The sequence below is a fragment of the Littorina saxatilis genome, linkage group LG12 (assembly GCF_037325665.1).
Source record: "Littorina saxatilis isolate snail1 linkage group LG12, US_GU_Lsax_2.0, whole genome shotgun sequence".
NCBI classification, from domain to species: Eukaryota; Metazoa; Mollusca; class Gastropoda; order Littorinimorpha; family Littorinidae; genus Littorina; species Littorina saxatilis.
In genome coordinates, this window is record NC_090256.1 from 70,650,316 (window position 1) to 70,672,205 (window position 21,890).

At 39.3% G+C, this 21,890-nt stretch overlaps 1 protein-coding gene across 1 annotated transcript; it reads left to right on the forward strand.

Moving 5' to 3' along the window:
* The first annotated feature begins 6 nt into the window (after positions 1-6).
* LOC138982688 (lipid droplet-regulating VLDL assembly factor AUP1-like) lies at positions 7-20,678 on the forward strand. Its single transcript, XM_070356015.1, has 12 exons — positions 7-138; positions 3,817-3,954; positions 6,159-6,309; positions 7,934-8,069; positions 8,470-8,542; positions 8,884-8,920; positions 9,109-9,150; positions 9,528-9,601; positions 15,337-15,533; positions 16,249-16,398; positions 17,887-17,993; positions 18,687-20,678. Exons 1-12 carry the CDS (start codon positions 98-100, stop codon positions 18,819-18,821), a joined length of 1,281 nt encoding a protein of 426 aa, XP_070212116.1. The 5' UTR covers positions 7-97; the 3' UTR covers positions 18,822-20,678.
* Positions 20,679-21,890: the final 1,212 nt, after the last annotated feature.

The following is a 21,890-nucleotide window of genomic DNA, read 5'->3' on the forward strand; positions in this document are numbered from 1 at the left end:
TGTTTTCAAAGATGGCGGCGCCCATGGGATGAGGGTTTGCATCTGACAACTCATTTGACGACTGTACCTTTATAGCAGGATAATTCATCGCAAAGACATGGCAACTGTGAACGTTGAGAAAATTGTCATTCTGAACAGGTGCGTCTGCGGGTCTCGTATGCAGTGACACAAATTTAAACCATTTTTTTGTAATCGAAACAAGGAATAAGAGGGGTACCGAATAAGTACAATACAATACAATACAATAACTTTATTAATCTCTAAAAGAGAAATTACATTGCTGAGCGTTTGTGTCCGTAATAATAACATACATAAAACATTCAAAATAAACATTTGTTCTTTGTCCTGAGAAAATATAGCACATTGGTTATCACATAAGAAAGTATATTAAAAATAAATTAACATGCATTCACCATCAACAATGCACAAAAGAAAGTCAGCACCTTGCCGGTTATCACATATTGTCTAAGATTAAGAGAGTAGAATGCAAAACAAAATCAACAATACTGAAACAATACAGAACACTGACCCCGTGCATCAGAGCGACAACACCAGCATCTACCGCCCCACCTGAGAATTGAAGATGTGAATTGCAGATGGAATGAACGAATTTCTGTAGCGTGTGGATCTTGCGGTTGGTTGTCTGAATCTGTTGCTCCTGTCTGTCCGTCTACTGTCAAATTCCGGTCTGAGTGGGTGCGAGTCGTCAGCCAAAATCTTCTGTACCTTGTCAGTCAGTCGTCGTTCATGTGTTGATGTGAAATTGTCCTGCTTCCTCCCAACCACCCCACTTGCTTTCCTGATGAATGAGGAGTACGACTGATGAGTACTGTATTCCTGCTGGCTGACTTTGTAATGAAAAGAGAAGTGAAGTTGATGCATTTAGAACTTAATTGTTGAAAATTTGAGCCTTTGTGAATTGCCCAGTAAGTAAATGAATGAATAGAATGTGATACTAGTAGTAGTAGTAGTAGTAGTATATAGGGGCGGCTATATTTGTTAGCCGAAGGCCGCGAGGCCTTATTGGTGCCCCTTCTTTGTCAGATACTTTGCATGCCTAAATCCCTATTCTTTCAATGCTTTCAATCAAAGTCGTAAAAAAGGTTAAGAAATTTTGGAGAATTGTCCAAGAAGTTTTTGAAGGCGTCTACTGTGGGTGCGAATTTTATGTTAGCGGGTAGTGCATTCCAATTGTTAGCAACTCTTTGAGAAAACGAAAACTTGCGCTTGTTAGTCTTACAGTGTTGAACAAAGATTTTTCCGTGGCTGTTTCTGGTGTTGTCTGTCTGCTTGAATGTGAATATTTTGTGCATGTCAATGTCATCCACCCCATTTATAATTCTATATGTTTGTATTAGGTCACCCCTTGTCCTCCTTCCCTTCAGAGAGTGGAGGTCTAGGTATTTGAGTCTGTCCGCGTAAGACTTATCCCGGCACTCCTTTAGAATTTTAGTTGCTCGACGCTGCACCCTCTCAATTGTCTGAGACTGTCTCTTGAGGAATGGGCTCCACACCACATTTGCATATTCCACCAGTGGTCTCACAAAGGCTTTGTATAGCTTTAAGAAGGTGTCCTTGTCAAGAAATGAGAACGTTCGTTTGATAATTCCAATCCTCTGATTAGCTTTTGACACAACTCCTCGAATATGCGGGTCGAATGACAAATTGCTGTCGAAAACAACACCGATGTCCTTTTCCTCATCACATACATTTATTTTTTCAATAGCATCATTGACAGTCATCACGTAGCCATATTTGGGATTCTTTTTACCAGAATGCAGAACATTGCACTTTGAAACATTAAAAAATAATTTCCATTTATTTGTCCAATCCTGAAGTAAGTGTATGTCTTTTTGCATGACTGAACTGTTTGTTGCTTTATTGTACAGTTTTGTATCATCCGCAAAAATCTTCACTATACCACTAACCACATCTGGTAGGTCATTTATAAACACTGTAAATAGAACCGGCCCCAAAACGCTGCCCTGTGGAATTCCGCTGAGAACTGCTGCTTGGTTCGACGTTGCCTGTCCAACTCGTACCCTCTGGGACCGGCCACTCAGGAATGACCGAATCCAGGGAAGGACGCTGGAACTAAGCCCATACGATGCAAGCTTTAGGAGTAATCTCTCATGCGGCACAGTATCGAAGGCCTTCTTAAAGTCACAGTAAATTATATCTATGGCTTCACCTTCATCAACGAATTTTGTGAGGTCTTCCATGACCTCTATGAGTTGAGTGACACAAGAACGTCTTTTTCTAAAACCATGCTGACAGTCAGCATATAAATTATTGTCTGTGAGATAAGACACTATAGAATCCCGAACAAGAGACTCCAATACCTTGCATGTTACACAGGTTAAGCTTACTGGTCTGTAGTTACCTGGTTCTGACTTGGTACCCTTTTTGAAAATAGCGGTTACCTCCGCTGTTTTCCAATCACCTGGTATATTTCCAGATTCCAAAGATTTGTTGAACAGTAAGCATAATGGGATAGATAGTTCATCACACAACTCCTTAAGTACCTTTGATGGGATTAGATCAGGCCCTTGGGCTTTATTTTCATCCAACTCTTTCAGTTTCTTTTTAACTGCTAAGGGTGTCACTCTTATTTCAGATAAGGATGCCCCATCTGAATAGCAGCCTTCCGTCATAGTCGGGATGTCTGACACGTCCTCGCGTGTAAAAACGCTAGAAAAATACTCATTTAAGGTTTCTGCCTTACCCATATCGTCAACCACAAAAGATCCATCCACCTTTTTCAAAGTGCTTATACCTGTAGAAGTCTTCATTCTCTCCTGGACGTACTTCCAAAACATCTTAGGGTTTATCTTCCCTTCTTTTGCAATCTGTTTTTCGTATTCCTTACGGGATTTTTTCAGGTCTTTTGTACAAGTATTTCTTATCTTAATGTATCTTAGGTAGTCATGTCCGGACTTTGTGCATAAATATCTCTTATAAGCGCTATGCTTTTTCTTTATCTGCCTCATGGCTTTATTATCCAACCACTTAGGTTTCATATTTTTTTTATGTGTTTTCTTTACCTTGGGAATACACTTTTCCATACCATCATGTAGCACGGTCTTTATGCAGCTCCAGGCCTCCTCCACGCCGAGTTCGGCCAGATTTGACCAGTCATGCTCCTTAACTATTCTTCTAAACTTACTGTAGTCACCTTTCTTAAGGTTATAGTTATATTTCGCCTCCTGATTTTCTTTTTGTTGCGCAATGTACAACTGAAAACTTAAAACATCATGGTCACTCTTGGCCACAGGGTCAAGGTGATCAACATCAGAAATTAAATTTTGTTCATTAACTAGAACCCAATCGTCCAGGGTCGGCCTCTGGCCCACTCTCCGTCTGGTAGGTTCCTGAACCTTCTGAATCAAAAAAGAGTCAAGAATATGCTCTATTATGTTGTTGTTCTTTTCACCTGTCCACACCCCATCCCAACGAACACCTGGGAAATTAAAATCACCCATAATACATACTTTGTCGTACTGTGCCACTTCATTTGACCTCATCATTTGGAATAGTTTGTTATCGTTCTCCTCAGAGCTGGTGTTAGGGCTACGATAAATACAGCCCAACAGAACACTTTCCTTGTTTGCACTGTTAAAGGTGCAAAAAACGCTTTCCTCAAAGTTACTTACGTTAACATCATCGCACTCTCGTGCGTTCAACTTACTATCCACATACAAGGCTACACCTCTTTTGTGATTCTTGTTCATAAACATATCATAGTTGGGAATTATAAACTCTCCCTCATTAAAAGTTTGTGAATTTTTTGCCTAATTACAGTTTATTTTGTTTCAGGTTCCAGAATGGTTTGAGTTTAATACCACTGATTTTCTACATTCCCATTGGTGTGTTGCTGATGGTCCTACGGTGTTTTATCTTCATCCATGCACTCATCATTTACTATTTTCTATCCAAAATATCTTTTGTTCACAGGTCAGTAAAAATATGACTGTCTCCCTAATTTTTCCTAAAGAAGCCACAACACATACTAAAACTAAAGAATTAAAAGCTAGTGAACATTTTAGATTCAGTAATTGTGATGAATGGAGTAACCCTTCACTAGGCTAAATCACTCAGGAGATTGCAGTACCCTTCAGCCACTTTGAGAAAATATTAAAGTCACTTAATCAGTTACGGAGTGGCTCGGGAACCGGCAGTCTACAGTATCTCCTAAAATAGACATTCCTAGTTCAGTTTCCCTCTTGTGGCAGATATATCCGTTCTTAGCTCAGATGTTAGGGAACTAGAGATCGTGAGTTGGAAGGTTCGACCCCTGCCAACGAGACTTTTTTTGTGTTTTATTTGTTTAATCTTTTTAACTTGTTTCAGTTTTTCAGCCTTCTTAACTCTCCTTTCTTTTCTTTGTCTCTTCTCTTTTTTATTCCAAAGCATTTTGGTGATCGAACTAAGATTGCAGCAACAAAGCTCACGAGCACGAGTCACTGATTTGGCATCAGTTGATCACTGAACTGACGTTGTCCGCGAGCCAAGGCAACGTGAATCACTGTGACTGGCCCCGAGGCTAGATAGACTAAACTGAGCACCATTAGTTAACCGGTACATAAATCATTAACATGGAAAACAAACAAACAACACATTTTTTTCAGTTATGGCAAAACATAAGTCTGCTTTGCTTTGAGTTATTTCGACCTTTGTCCCTGACAGTGACACCTGCTAACCGCATCTCTCGCTACGGTCAGTTGCTCATCACGGTGATCACGCTGTTGTCGAAATACAAGTCTTTCTGTGTCTAAAAAAAAACCTAATCTCCATTACTCTTTCTCCAAAAAAGCAAAGACCACAGTTCTTTGAATTGAACTTTAGAAGAAAATCTTAAATGAACGACCCATCGGACCGCAAAAATAAACTTTGGAAGCTTGTCAGTGGAGAGTGCCGGTCCCCGAGCCTTGGGGCTCCGTAACTGACTCGCCGGTTCTCCAGCCACGGCCAATCAGTTAATGCCTGTGTTGAAATAAGGATTTCATGGATTTCCTATCTTAATCTTAACTACAAATGCAGTGATGTACATTTTTCTAGCAGCCTTTAGGACAATTGTCCTGAAGACTGAAAATCAATAGGACACAGTGTCCTGAGATTGCAATTTCAATAGGACAAAAACACGACTCGTAAAACCGCATTTAAAAAGATTTTTCAGTTTAAATTCTTCCACCTTCCGCGACTGTCACCATCACTCTCCACTTCGACGATTTCGTTCTCGGTTGACGTTGTTGTTGGTTCAGCTGAAGCCACAGTGGCTGGCGTAGGCAGCATGGACATCAATTATGTCTGCTGATTTTTATCTGCTTTGAGCTTTTTTTTCGGACCCATGTCGTTTCTCTTTCGTTTAATTTTTGTTCAAACGCACAACGGTTTTTCCGAATATTATGACGAAAAGTAATGCCTTGCGCATATGGGAACATGCACGGGTGGTTCCCATTGGTTTAAACGATTTATTGCTGAGCCAATGAATGCACTCGAGGCACCATATGGGTTTGGTTTTCTTTTTTCTTCTTGATCCAACTTGAGGATAAATTAATTCAAAGAATCAGATCCCATATGGTGCCTCGTTCACTCAACAAACTGGTCACACGCAGTGCATACTTTCGCTTGGCAAAACCGAAACCAGCTTTCCTCACGCAGTGTTTACTTTCGCTTGGCAAAACCAAAACAAGCTTTCCTCTTGAAAATTGAACAGTCCGCATGTCCGCTTCATTGTCAAAAACAATCGGACCCTTGACCACTTCTTCTGTAGGTTAATCGGACCTGTGTCCTGCTGGGGTTAAAGCTATAGGTCCTGGGGAAATTGGATCGGTCAGAGACCGGAGACCGACTAAAATGTACATCACTGCAAATGTATCAGGATAGTGCTGGTAGAACTGTCTCTTCTCAATATGAAACTTGATTTTCTGTGTTAAAAAAATGTATGTGTACATTTGGATAATAGTTTTACAAAATTACAAGCTGAACTATATTTTGGACATACAAGATTTGGTGGCTCTTGACGTGAGAATTTTTACATAATTTGTGAGGAACGTATAGGATGCATAGAGGACACTGACATAACTTGTTTGTTTTTGGATGTGAACAACTGATTCATTTTCATTGTTTCTGAAACTTTTTACTCCTGTGGTTTTCAGTGTGCTACTGCGCTTGATGTTCACTGTGTGTGGCTTTGTGGTGACGACCAATGGAAGCATCAGGTCTGACCGGCAGCAACTGGTCCTGGTTGCAAACCACATGACCAGCCTTGATCCTTTCATTCTTAACCTCGTCATGCATTACATTTTGGTAAGTGGGTCGATCACAAAGTCTGTAGACTGGCTATTAAGGCCACAAAAAAAATAGGTGTGGTTAAGGTAACATAGCCCCCCAAAAATAGGGTAGGAAGGTAGGCAATCACTTTTTTTTTTTTTTACTTTTTTTTCTAATGTGTACAAATTAAACCTACTTGACAGGGAAATAAGTGTGCGACTCGAGCGCTTTCGCTTTCATTGCGTTTTCTGCACTGGTTTTTTTGACTCACATGCGAAGCAAAAGTGAGTCTGTACTCACCCGAGTCGGCCGTCCGGCAGTCCGGAAAACTTTAACGTTGGATATTTCTTGGACACTATTCAGTCTATCAGTACCAAATTTGGCAAGATGGTGTATGATGACAAGGCCCCAAAAAACATACATAGCATCTTGACCTTGCGTCAAGGTCGCAGGGGCCATAAATGTTGTCTAAAAAACAGCTATTTTTCCCATTTTTCCCATTTTCTCTGAAGTTTTTGAGATTTAATACCTCACCTATATATGATATATAGGGCAAAGTAAGCCCCATCTTTTGATACCAGTTTGGTTTACCTTGCTTCAAGGTCAAGGTCACAGGAGCTCTTCAAAGTTGGATTGTATACATATTTTGAAGTGACCTTGACCCTGAACTATGGAAGATAACTGTTTCAAACTTAAAAATTATGTGGGGCACATGTTATGCTTTCATCATGAGACACATTTGGTCACATATGGTCAAGGTCACTTTGACCCTTATGAAATGTGACCAAAATAAGGTAGTGAACCACTAAAAGTGACCATATCTCATGGTAGAAAGAGCCAATAAGCACCATTGTACTTCCTATGTCTTGAATTAACAGCTTTGTGTTGCATGACCTTGGATGACCTTGACCTTGGGTCAAGGTCACATGTATTTTGGTAGGAAAAATGTGTAAAGCAGTTCTTAGTGTATGATGTCATTGCTAGGTTTAGTTTAGTCAGGGTCAAGGTCATGTAAAGGTCAAGGTCAAGCATGTGAGTCGTATGGGCTTTGCCCTTCTTGTTTTTTTTACAAATGTAATAAAAAGTTATAGGGTTGGCCCCTAAAAATAGGGTAGGTCGGGTTACCGTAACCACACCTTTTTTTTTAGGCCTAAGTGTTTAAATACAAAAATAGTTGTGTTGATATGGTACGTTCTACGATGCTGGTCTCATTTTTAGGAACCCCTCTGTTTCTTGTTCGTTTTCAACTTCAAAATTCAACTGAATAAGGCAATGCTGGTTGAAGTTTAAGCTCAGATACTAGGCAACCTATATAAGAAATTTATTGATGTTGAAGATATATATGTGACGATAGATGATGCCTCCAAAAAAAGGAAAAAAATTATGCAAATTTGTGAATGGTAATCAATTACGACAGTAAATTGGACAAAATGAAACAACTGTTCTGCGTGGTTTGTATTGCTCAGACTGGCTGACCCTATGTTTAGCTATAAGTTATAATTGTACATATGTATGTATAAATAGTAACAGCTATTTTGGTTTGAAAACGGGATAAGTGAAATTAAGGCTACTTGTAGAAAAGTGTAGGTACTTCAGAGTACAGAATCCCATGAAAGGTAGATCTGTGATCAAATTTACGGTATGTTTTCTTTTTGTGTAGGTTGTGGAAGCGTCAGCTCATCGTGGTGACTTCACAGTGATGTGCAACCAGGTGGCAATCTCTGGGGAACTGAGCAAAGACGACTGCGTGCAGTTGATCAAGAAAACCGTGGAGGGTCAGCAAGCTCTGTCACTAGGTAACACTATAGGCCGTTTATATGGATGGTATGCTAGACATCCCCTTTTGACACCTTGCTTTTCACATTTTGATTTTTTTGTTGTTGTCTGAGCCTCTGTTAATTTTGATCCATTTTGACAATCTCCTTATGATTTCCTCAGGTTTTGTTGAGTTCTTTAAAAGGGCTGTAACTTTAAGCCATTTATATGGCTGGTAATGTTCAATTTTAGTGTAAAAGTGCGGTGCATGTTTATATTTGCAAGTAGATACATTTAAGATTGGGCAGGGTAAAAATTGTTGAGCAAAAAAAAGACACTTTTTTAAGATTGAGACAGTTAACTTGTTTTACCTTGCTTGTTGGTTCTATCAATTGGTATGTTTGATTTTCACACCCCTTCATGATATTGTTTCTGTTCCAGGTTCCACGTTGCCCGTTCTGTTATTCCCGGAAGGAGGAAGAGCCAACAGCATCCTCGGGCTGATGAAATTCAGGTACCATAGTCTCTTGGTCTTACTTTCAGAAAAAGAAAAAGAGTCAAGCTGCTTTGTTATTTCAATGTTTGTTCGCAGTTTTGGATAAACTAATGATATTTGAAAATCATGCTTCAAAACTGTTAACCTTTGGAAGCACTTGTCACAACTGCGTTTGTATTTTTAAGTTGAAGGATTGCCCCCCCCCCCTCCCCCATATTGGAGATTAATGCTCTTTTGCATTACCATATGTGTTCTTTCTGTTATGTATTTGTTTAGCTTAACCTCTTTGATGATGAGACTAACACAGCTGCAGAGCAGTATAATTCCTGTGATACATTGTGCTGTATTTCTTGTTTCAGAACTCTGCCATTTCAGCTTGGAGCTGCCATACAGCCTGTAAGTTGCCATCATTATTTCATGCTTGAATATGTGGGTGTGTGTGTGTGTGTGTGGAAGTGAGAGTCATAGATGGATAATGGTGAAGATGTAAACCTTGAATAGAATGACAGAATGTGTGTAGAAAGGCTTGTGTGCCCGCAAAGTTGTTTTTAATTTGATTAAAATGGTTTTGTTTTTTTTTGCAGATTGGCATCATTGCAAAGAGGTGGTTCTTTGACATCAATATTGTAAGTGTTGCTAACATATTTACATTACAAGAGCTACTGTTGTATGAATAAATGGTATATTACACATCATACTCATAGTGGGTGGGAATGAATATATATTGTGCCTTTTTTTTATAAAAATAAATACCTTTGGAAAGTATGTCTTTCAAAAGTTTAAAAATATAAATTTATGTTTTGAAAGCAAAGACAACAGTTTTTCAGATACATCTGTCCATATGATAAAAGTTTTTCCAGTGTGTTTAGTGTAGTCTTGTTTTGTAGCAATATTGTTTTTAACGAGGCGTTTCTTTATTCTTAGTGTAAGAATAATGTGGCTGTGTTAGCAAACATTAAACGCACAGTACAAATTGGTAAATATTCTGATTTTTCTTGAACAGTCGACATACAGCAGCCCATGGTGGGCAGACCTTCTCTTCAGTTTCTTCGTTCCCTTCACAGTCTACAGCATCAAGTAAGTTCCATGTGTTTTCTGATGGTGTTGGTCATTGGGGCATTCATTGCATTCATGGTCACAGGCACAAAATGGCGTTGAGTCAGAAGAAGTGATACAACCTCCGGAAAAAGTCTCTTGTTGATGCTTCTTTTTTATTTAAAATCGTGAACATGAAGAGCATTGACGAAGAAGGTATTTTTCTCGGCTCGGACATGACTCCGTAGCGTGTGGTTCACGTGTATGGAATATAATCGATGTTTTGTTGGTGATTATTGACGGTGATCTGTTGCAATTCTGTGACACCTAGTACAGTGTGCTCAGCAAACTTTCGCATACTGTCATATCACTGTCCAAAATTTAGAAAAAAATACGGAGATTCTAATTTGAAATTGTCGGTCTTTCCCTTGCAAAGTTTGAAGTGCCCCGAAGTTTGCCAAGTCGAAGCTTACCGGAAGATTACCATAGGCTAGAATGTACGTCGTTCTCTGTCGTGATTTTCAGGCCGAGTGTATTAATGAGCCGAGATTCATTCTCAACTTTCAGAACAACAAACTTTTTGTTGATTTACGATGAAAAATCATTCTTCTGTGTGAAAATGAGTTTAAAACACGAATCCAATGATAAACAGCGGTACGGGAAAGGTTTTTCGGCCAACTGCGTGATGCGTCGTGACGCGTTAGTTAAGTACTATATTTTCTTCCGCACATGGACTTGTTTCTACAAGAGGTGTGAACAAACTTTGTTTACTGTTCTCCAGCATGCGATCGTAGTTTCATTTGAAGAAGTCTGCGTTTGAAACGAACGAGGAATAAGAGAACACAGGAGGTAAGTGTTTTGTCGTGATTTCTTTGATGGTAAGTTTTATCAATTTTGTAAGTAATATTGCTGTTTGAAACGTGTTTTGTTTGTTTGTAACGATGGTTGAGTGCAAGTCAAAAATATCGCGCACTAAACGAAGTCTCTGATCTGACGCATAATGAAGAAATTTTATTTTGATTGTTCAGATACGAAGCTGTTGTCGTGACGGATAACGTACGATGCATGGTTAAGCTAATACAAATAGAATCTTTGTACAAATAGGTGGAAACATTACTATGTTGATTTCTTTTGTTCCTACGTTGAAAGAGACTTTCTGACGGGCTAGGAAATCGGTTGAGAAAGTACGGTGCGATGTTCATAACGTCACATCATGAGATTACTGTCTTCGGGCTAGGCACGGAATATTTAACATTTTTATCAATGATTTTCTTTGATTTTTGTTCTTTCAGACTTGTGGTTTAATTTTTTGTTGTTCTTTGTAAATGACCGGGTTATGAGATTCAGACTTTTCTCTGTGGGATTCGTGTTTTCTTCCATGACTGCGTGTTCATAACGTCACACTCCTTTAGTTCGAGATTTGTCTGGCTGACGTGTGACATCATGTACACGTTATTGAAATCTTGTTCTGAAGGCTGTGCAGTAGAGAGTTCTTTACTACGATCAAATCTTGTTCTTTTTTGCTAATAGAATTAAAATCTGAGCAGTAGATGACTGCATTCAGCTGTTTTTATGACCCTGAAAATGTTCATAACGTCACTTCATATCGTTTTGCTGTGATGATAGCAGATAGTGTAAAATCCAAACATTATAGCAAGCATTTCAGAAACTACATGCATCTATAATTGCAAATCGCTTTTTCTTTCAGATCACAAAAGCTACTGCTGAGGGAGCCTGGGAAGTCTTCCTGAGGAATTGGGCTGTGGGAAGAGAAAATGGCCTCCAATATGTACAGGTTTTTTTTTATACCCGTGTACAACATCCTGCGAGTCTTCAAGGAGGACGACTACATGATGTTCCTTGAACACTGGGCTTTTTATTTACAAGTTTGCTGCTTAGTCTTTCTGGAGGCATACATGAGACTTATGGCTGAGACCAGACTTTTTTTGTGAGCTTCAAGTTTTTTTGTTTACACATCCTGTTTTAACCATCTTCAGAATTGATAACTTATTTCACAATCATATTACACTTAGAATTTTTCATGTATTCTTGTTCCTATGTCTGTTGATAAACAGTGATCATTTCCCAACTGACAAAATCTAAGTGAGCAGTACTCACCAGCACTCAATGCATGAAAGATAATCTCCTGTTGTAATGTTATGTACACATTCTCATTTTTCTTGCATTTTCTGATGATGATCTGAATTTATGTTCCAGGGCTGCAAGTTGCTTTTTATATTTAGTCAAGTTTTGACTAAATATTTTAACATCGAGGGGGAATCGAAACGAGGGTCGTGGTGTATGTGCGTCTGTCTGTCTGTGTGTGTGTGTGTGTAGAGCGATTCAGACTAAACTACTGGACCGATCTTTATGAAATTTGACATGAGAGTTCCTGGGTATGAAATCCCCGAACGTTTTTTTCATTTTTTTGATAAATGTCTTTGATGACGTCATATCCGGCTTTTCGTGAAAGTTGAGGCGGCACTGTCACGCCCTCATTTTTCAACCAAATTGGTTGAAATTTTGGTCAAGTAATCTTCGACGAAGCCCGGGGTTCGGTATTGCATTTCAGCTTGGTGGCTTAAAAATTAATTAATGACTTTGGTCATTAAAAATCTGAAAATTGTAAAAAAAAATAAAAATTTATAAAACGATCCAAATTTACGTTTATCTTATTCTCCATCATTTGCTGATTCCAAAAACATATAAATATGTTATATTCGGATTAAAAACAAGCTCTGAAAATTAAATATATAAAAATTATTATCAAAATTTTTTTTTCGAAATCAATTCAAAAACACTTTCATCTTATTCCTTGTCGGTTCCTGATTCCAAAAATATATAGATATGATATGTTTGAATTAAAAACACGCTCAGAAAGTTAAAACGAAGAGAGGTACAGAAAAGCGTGCTATCCTTCTTAGCGCAACGAATACCCCGCTCTTCTTGTCAATTCCACGGGCACTGCCTTTGCCACGGGCGGTGGAGTGACGATGCTACGAGTATACGGTCTTGCTGCGTTGCGTTGCGTTCAGTTTCATTCTGTGAGTTCGACAGCTACTTGACTAAATATTGTATTTTCGCCTTACGCGACTTGTTTATTTGTACCTTCTGTGTGTCATTTGTTTTCTTATAATTTCTGCCTTTGTAGGTGTGCATCTGTTTAAGATACATCACTCAGAATCGTAGGTGTCACAGTGTGGCGTTATGTACATATGTATTTTTCCCTCTTATCTCTTACCTGCTACATGTGTTATCTTGTTTTTTAATTTAAAATGGTGACTGTGTCCCTTTGCTACTAATTTCTTTCTCAGATTTGTTGATTGCAGTTATTGTGGCACCATTTTTAGCTGATATGGGCACTTTCATCCTCTGACTTTGCGTGCTGTTATGTACACATAGGTTTCTTTTGCTGTATAGTGGATTTATGGTGGTTTCATCCACAACTTTTACTTCTTAATGGTTCTTCTCATTTATTTGGAGATGTCCATACATTTGTTTGCCTGTTGGGTCAGAATGTTCTTGTTTTAATGTATCTGTTTTGGTTATGTCACGCTGTGATGTTATGAACAAAGTTTGACTGCTGCTGGTTTTTTTTTAATTGTCTAGCCCCTATAACCGGATTTTGCTTGTTTGCCACTTTAACTTCATAGTTGTAAGCATTTCTAACTATACTTGATGTTGGTTTCATTCCGTGTGGTTTAATTGTTGTTTTAATCTTGAATTTTTAGCAATTATTTACGGATGAAGTGAAAAAGGATGTTATTCCTTTCATCCTCTGTGGTTACATTTCTCCTTGCTGTGGCTGTCTGGTGTCTATCTCTTTTACATGTGTTTTGTACTGAGGGGTCAGAAATCGTCTTTTGTCACCTTTTTTGTTGCATTTTTGTGATATGATGTGACGGTTTTGTACACAATACTCTTGTCGGGTGTAATAATGTTAGATTTTTGTTTTTGGTGTTGTTTTGATATTTAAAGTCATTTAATGTGGGTTTTTTGCTTGGGTTATGTTTATTTTCTGTCATAGTGCACTTGTAAGGTTAAATAAAGTTTGTGACGTTGTGACAAGTTATGAACATATGCCGGGATTTAAATTTACTAGTTTGTTAAAAATAAACTACTTTTTGAACTTATAGTGTGTTTATGAGCTTATAAGTGTGACTGGATTTGTCTAGCCTTTCTTTGTGTGTCTCCTTTTTAGGCTAAAAGTTTTCCTGAGCATGTCACAGTTTTAGACTCTTTTTTGGCTCACGTAAGTGTAGCCTATGCGATGCTAACTTTTGTCTGTCTGTGCGTGCGTGCGTGCGTGCGTATGTATGTATGTATGTATGTCTGTGGTAGAAACTTTAACATTTGAAGACGTCACATTATGGCGTAAGAGGGTTAGACGTCACGCGAAGGAATTACTGAAAGTCTCGGTCATTGTTATTTTGAGCGGGCCGAGACTAGTTGGCAGTCGTGTCCCTGTAAGTAGGCTACATGCAGACAAACAGATCTAGATCTAGTGTCTCGCTTTCTTGCACAGTGTCACCTATGCTTACTGTGTGTGTGTGTATGTGTGACGGAGTGATTGAGTTTGTGTTACTGTTTGTCGATTTCTTACGTGAGCCTTGAAGGCTTCGCGGGGATATAGCTCAGTTGGTAGCGCGCTGGATTTGTATTCAGTTGGCCGCTGTCAGCGCGAGTTCGATCCCAGGTTCGGCGGAAATTTATTTCACAGAGTCAACTTTGTGTGCAGACTCTCTTCGGTGTCCGAACCACCCCCCGTGTATACTACATTGGGTGTGCACGTTAAAGATCCCACGATTGACAAAAGGGTCTTTCCTGGCAAAATTGCTTTGGCACAGTTAATAATTGTCTTCCATACCCGTGTGACTTGGAATAAGGCCGTGAAAGGTAAATATGCGCCGACATGGCTGCAATCTACTGGCCGTATAAAATTTCATCTCACACGGCATCACTGCAGAGCGCCTAGAACTGTACCCACGGAATATGCGCGATATAAGCCTCATTGATTGATTGATTGATTCGCCTCTTGTCATGCCTGTGACCACATTGGGATCTGATCATTGTCAAAACAAAGCAAACACAACAACACCACTTTTGTTATTTTCTTCATCAATTATTATTTTGTCAGCTTGTCGCTGACTTCTTCAGCATGGTGTGAGCAACTAAGGAACCTCTTAATAAAGAATTCAAAATACAATGGAAGGAAGTTACCACAGTTTGCGAATTTTAAATTTGTGAAAGGGTTCGATTTATGAATATTTGCACAATCAGAGCAACATCACTTGACTTGAAATGGGTAGACAGGGAGTGGGATTGCGCTGTGCAATTTTTTTTTTTCTAGGATTTAATTGAAACTTACAAAACAACAACTACCTAGATGGATTAGGCACACCAGTCCTTTTCCTACCATAAGACTTGAAAGGTGCTCTTTTTCTGGGCACTTTCACTAATAGAATTGATAAATGGCTTTGCCTGTCAGTAAGGTAGGAATGAGTTTTATGGAATTAGTGTTGATGCTAAAGAAACAATGAATCCAGTTTACTTGAGCATAATGATTTTTCCATTTTCATGAAAAAGATTGCGATTCATTTTTGGATTGTGGCGCTAAACAGGTCATTTTTGTTTGTACAATTTTGTACATGTTTTGGCCAAGTAGCATGAGTTTGTGCCCTAATTGTTTGCATATTTTAGTTTCATGATGCATGTACTAAATTTGAAGAAAATCTTGTTTCAACCAACAAGTAATTATATGTTTCCTTGTTGTGCAGGTTTATGCCCCTGACTGAGCGGAGGGAGTCAGAGAGCAGCGATCAGTTTTGTGAGAGAGTGCAGTCGAACCTAGCCAGGGGGCTGGGTGTGTGTTCCACCGAAGTGACTCCGGCTGACGTCAAAGACTTTATGAAAGACAGGCGAGAGACCAGGACACTTCGGTCAGCATCTTCCGTGGTGACGCCTCCATCATCTGGTGAGTGACATGGAATGCTGTTCAGCCTTTGTGTCTGTGACGATGCGAATTTCTCTGCTTTCTGTTTGACGTCCACTTCTTGTTATACAGTGTGAGATTGTATAACGCAAGCCGACTTAGCCAACCCACTGGCAGTTGCAGCCATGTTATTTAGGACGTACATGTTTAAGTTATCCAGGAGATGTAGACAACAAACAGTGTTCCTTGTTTGTAGGCACACGTTAGTAGAGTGAAAACCAACGGTCGGCTACACCTGGCAAATGCACTGAGCATCCCACAGATCCATACACCTGCATTTATTTGTCTGAATTCATAGTTTTGAGTTTCAAACGGCAATCATTTTGGGCTTTTTATTGCAAAACAAAGGGAGACAGAAAGGTAGCCATTTTCCTTGGGCAGAATTCCTGTTTCCTATGAATTGAATAAGCAGCATTTGAAAGGTTCGTTAATACTGTATGTTACACTATTGGTAACTATCCGAGCACTGTGTTATATTGTTGTGTTACTGTCTCAGCAGTACGCTATGTATGTAAGGGAAGCAACTCGTCTCTGACTTCCTCATCGGTTTTGGCATGGCAACGAATACATCCAGCCCATTAACAGAAAGTCTGTGTTCGCTTTTTGTGTGACTATGCACCGTAAGAAGGTAGCACTGTATCTCCGTGAGAGCATTACCATGTCATGTGTTGGCAACTGAGCGTCTGTCTCCTTGCAGGGCCGACTCCCAGTCATCCTGAGCAGACGAAGGCCAAGCAGCAACAGCCGGAGGAGGTGACGTCATCCGATCCTGCCCTGAACGTGATGTTGAAGCACGTGAGGGAAGTCTTGCCGCATGCCACCACTCGTGCTGTGCTGCAGGACTTAGGTACACGTCGCACTGTTTTCCTTCTTTTAGCAGTGCTGTTATGTAACTTGTCTTCACTGTGTTCGCTTAATAAGATTTACAAAAGGGTGTGTTTATGAATAGCTAGCCTTCTTATATTTGAAGTTGTTTGCTGTGTGTGTGTGTGTCTGTCTGTATGTATGTGTGCCAGGGCCTCACATCCATGAGAGGTAGCATAAAACACATGTCCTGGCCAATGTAAAAGTAATAGGACATTTGTCCTGAACAAAAACAAATCAATAGGACATTTTTTTCCCGTAACAAAACGTAAATATAATTAAACTTGACTAGTTTCTTGGCACGAGGGTAAAAGAACAAAAATACTTTTTTGGGCAAAAAGTGAGCAGCTTTGACTGCCACAGCTGCCCCCTTTTCTTGTTTTGTCAGCTGTCAGGTTTCAACTATCTCCTTGTCTCTCTGGAGAGATGGCACTTGCACACTAACAGCATGGTCTTTGGTTTCTTGATGATCGGTAAGGGCCGATTTGCAAAAGTTCGAACAGCTAACGGTAAAAGCGTTGGACTTCCCTGTGTGCTGACATGAGGTGCAAAACATAAGTTCCTCTCTTGGTCATGCGACACCCACGGGAATGATGTCGCCCAGCTTGAGACGAAGTTACGCGTGGGGGTGAGGGAGGGGGTAGTGTTTTTCTTCGGCTCCAATGTTTGACTATCGCGATCGACATTCTCACCTGGGCGATCGGGCTCTAACTGCTCTGGGGCTGGAGGAAGCTCAGTTTCCGTGCTACTGACAGATGATGAGGGAAGGGACTTGAAGTGTAATTTCTTCTGTCCCTTTTCTGGGATCAGATTTCGTTTAGGCGGCATGTTTGTTATTTTCGGGGAAAGCGCGAAGGGAGGCAACTCTCAACTGGCTTCGAGCATTCCGAGTTGCGAGCCTTGGAAACTCTTTGGTACTAGAGGCACAAAGTGTCTAATTTCGTCTGCTACACATCGCTTCGCAATACATCGATAAAATAGCATTCAAACTACTGTAAATTGAGAAGTACTGACGATGTCCGGATCAAATGATATAATAATCGGACATTGACCACTTTGTGACAAAAACAATAGGACATTTGTCCTCCTGCATGAAAAATGTATAGGACATTTGAAAAAAATATCCTCATATGTCCGATGTCCGACGTGGATGTGAGGCCCTGGTGTGCATGGCAGTATGTGTGTTTGAATGTGTTTGATGCTTGTGTGATTGGGTTAGTGTGTGTGTGCATGTGTGTGTGTGTGAGCGTGGCAGTGTGTGTGTGTGAGAGAGTGCACACCAGAGAAAGAGGAGTTGTGTGATTATCCCCCTCTGTGGAACTATTGATAAGGCAACCTGCCTAAATATTTACAGAATTTCCACAGAAGAAACTGCAGCTTCAAGAAAAAAAAGAAAAGTGCTGTAATCAACACTTTGAAAGCAAAATTTGATAACTATAGTGTAATTGTTTGGTGTCTTTATGTTTTTCAGAGCAAACGCGTGATGTAGACGTAACGATAACCAACATTTTAGAAGGGCGCGTGGACTTGGAGCAGAAACCTCCATCACCACCCCAGCAATCTGCTTCAGAAAAAGAAGTAAGAATGTGGTATTGCCCCAAATTGTAAACACGCTTAAGCAAAATAGCCAATAGCCGAACTATATTTTTCAGCCGTACGAAGCGAAGCGATCTCCATGGTCAGTGATGTCTCGCAATCTCTTAATTCTCTGGGGGTTTTTAAAACACACACAAGGTGGAGACTGTGGAGTCACAGGCTATTTTGATAAAGAAAGAAGAATTTGATGTCATTGTCTTAACAGGACACACGTTAGCGCACTAAAGTGGCACATTATGAGATCTCAAATCATGCTACTGTATTCCTCCTCTCCCCTGACTCGCCTACCAAGCCCCAAAAAATCATGTCTGTGCGAGTGTGTTATTTATTTCAATTCAATTCAATTTAATACAACTTTATCAACTGAATGTAAGACAAACAGAAAGTTTTCTTTTCGCTCATCTACACAAATAACATCACATAAAATCACACTCTCAAAACATAAAATAACACATAAAATGTACACATCCATACCCGCACCCTCACAGTCATATCCACCTACATACTCTCATTTGTCCGTCAACTGTATTTAGTGTGTGTGTGTGTGTGTGTGTGCACGCTGTTGCTATTGTACATCGCCGTGAGCTCAGGTGAGAAGGGGCGATAAATAAGTGTCCATTATTATTATTATTATTATCATCACAAAGAAATTGAAAATGAAATGTTGCGTTTCAGCTTGACGCCACGACCTTCAAGGCGTCGTCTTTCCACAAGCAAGCCCCGGCGCGTCAGATGTCCCTGCAGGAGAGAAAGCAAGCCATGCTGGACACGGCCCGACAGCGATACAAAGAGAAACACGGCATTCCCTGACCCCTCCCCCTCCTGTCTGTGCTAGGTGTATGCAACTGAAATGCAGCATTTCTCCCTCAGTTTACTGTTTGACATATTATGGTGATGTTGACAAGTAGGTTTGTTTGCTTACTGGCTGCGTAAAAGTATAATCTTCTCCATTATAAATGTTAATTTCTCCATTGAAAAAACCCAAATCAGGTGAAGAAAACCACAAAGAAATGACTTGAATGGTCAGTTGATTAAGGCTACTTACCAGGGTTGGTCTCAGGTATTCAGTTTACCAACAATATTGCCAGAAATGCAAAGTATGTGACAAATTTGCGTACAAAATAAAGCTTCAGAACTATGTAAGTGTAAGTGTACTCTCGGTCGTGGCACGTACAAGACAACCCTTTGTGGTTCAATCTGGTGCGATTGAATCATTCTTTGTGCATGGTATTGATTAAAGGTACTGCACGGAGAAGAGGTGAACCAAAAGAGTAACATGCTGTTTCTGAAGTTGAGTATAATAACGGCCACAATTTTTTTGTTTTTTTTTACATATATGACATGACAACATCAGACATCAACATCAAATAACTTCAGACATACAAGTTTAGATGAGGTCTGGTGTTTACATAGTTGAGGATGATAGAAAATAAGCTGTTTACATGGAAAACACTTCTGTGATAACCTATTTATATCAAAGTATTTATTTTCTTCCTTTCTTTCTGACATCTTAGTTCATGATAAGTAAAGTTACTTTCAACTTAAGCACAGTTTTTAGAAGGGAGGTAACTCTTTAAAGAAACCAAGCTAAAGTTAAACAAACATTGTAGACTGCATTCGCAGTTAAATAATTCTAAAGTCAGTCATTTGTTTCTGCAGCTATCGTTAAAGGTTTCACTTTAAATCAATGACTTTTCCTTTCGCGTTTTTAATGAAGAAAAGTATATTTTCCGGTAATTATCGGCTTTTCGTCAGGGCTTGATTGCAGATTCAGCTTCAAAGATATTTGCAAACCACATGCTTGTTTGTAATACTGAAGGAAATCTATTACATTTGCATGAAGTGTGATTTGATCATGATTGCACTTGGGAGTTAAAAGTCCATAATTATGTCTTTATGAAGAAGAAGATACTGTATAAGCTTGTGAATGAACATGTGCAAAAGTATGTATGTTTGAGTTTGTCTCCATTGCCACATTTTATTCTTGACCTCGCTTTATTCAATACAGTGTTCTAGATGATCGAACGTGTAGCAAAGATCTGTACGCGTACGTGTAGATATTGCTGCCACCCGCGACTCACTTTTCCAAATGCATACGGTTTTTTTTTGCTCCCACCAAGACTGCAGATCTTGGCAAACACGTGATGTAAAAAGTAGATTTGATGACGTTACATGTACACGTGCTGAAAAGTTCCATATCTAGATCTGTCTAATGTTGAGATTCTACTGACTGTTGTTGTCGAGTGTGGCAAGAAGACTTCAAGGCAGTGCTGGGCAAAGTGAAAACGTCGTTCTCAGATTGATGGAAAGCTGTAGCTCTGATTGAGTCTAATTGGCTAAGGAAAGCTAGTCTTTCGGATGAGACGAAAAACCGAGGTCCCTTCGTGTACACTACATTGGGGTGTGCACGTTAAAGATCCCACGATTGACAAAAGGGTCTTTCCTGGCAAAATTGTATAGGCATAGATAAAAATGTCCACCAAAATACCCGTGTGACTTGGAATAATAGGCCGGGAAAAGTAGGATATGCGCCGAAATGGCTGCGATCTGCTGGCCGATGTGAATGCGTGATGTATTGTGTAAAAAAATTCCATCTCACACGGCATAAATAAATCCCTGCGCCTTGAATAATTATGTGCGCGATATAAATTGCATAAAAAATAAAAATTAAAAAAAAAAATTAAAAAAAATTAAAAAAATTCCTGCGCTTAGAACTGTACCCACGGAATACGCGCGATATAAGCCTCATATTGATTGACATAGATTGATTGATTGAGACTGATGTGGCATTCTCTGACTAGTTGCTTGGTTTGGTTTTCTTTTCCTTAAAAGTTTCTCTGTGTAAAATAATGTTGTTTGGAGAAATGTGTTTCCTGAGAAAAGGCTACTTCCATAGTCGAGTCTCGCAGAATGATTACATTTATTAATTGATTTGAGTGATGGATGTTTGAAATGATTGGGGTTTTTGTTTTGACAGGTATAATTTAATGTTTTCATTGATTTGTGTGACGAATGTTTGAAATAATTTGTATTTTGTTTATGACAGGTACAATTAAATGTATTCATTGATTTGAGTGACGGATGCTTGAAAAGATTGTGTTATTTTATGACAGGTATAATTTAATCTAGGTATTCATTGATTCGAGTGATGGATGTTTGAAATGTTTTGTATTTTGTATATGTTCAGTGACCAGAGACTGTGTAAAAAGGGAATGACTGTGTGTGAGAAAATGTAACGGGATGTTGTGCGAGGCAGGGGGAGTAGGTACTGAAACTTCTATCATTTCTCTGTGTATAGTTCGCCCTCCCTTTTAAAATTAAAATAAGTGTGTGTAAAAAAAACCAAGAAAGGTAGGTTGTTGGAACGTTTGTTATTGACAAAACAATACGTTACATTCACAAATATATTGACCCCACGGTCTTTACAGTGCACAGACAAGCAATGAGTAACGAGAACTTGGCTTGATCCAATGTTTCGGCCGCTTGTTGGGAAAGTCCCAAGCGAATGAATGAATGAGTTCCTGTTACTCTTTGTTTGTGCACTTAAAAGACCGTTGGGTCGATATATTTGTGAATGTATTGTTTTGTCAATAACAAACGTTCCAACAACCTACCTTTCTTGTTTTTTGATTCTGAATTTTGGAACGTTGGCAGTCTCTTCGTTTTTGGATTTAAGTGTGTGTAGTTTTTGTTATCCATGAAAAAATTAATGTGTTTGTAAGTGTTTCTTCCTTAAAACCAAACAACGGATTTCCGGTTGCCCATTGTTATTTTGTTTCCCTGCTTCTTTGTTTGCTCTTTTTGTTCTCTACATAATAAAATATGTTAAGTTTGTTAAAAAACGTGCAGGGAGAGATTGTATACCTCCAACTGTTGTAA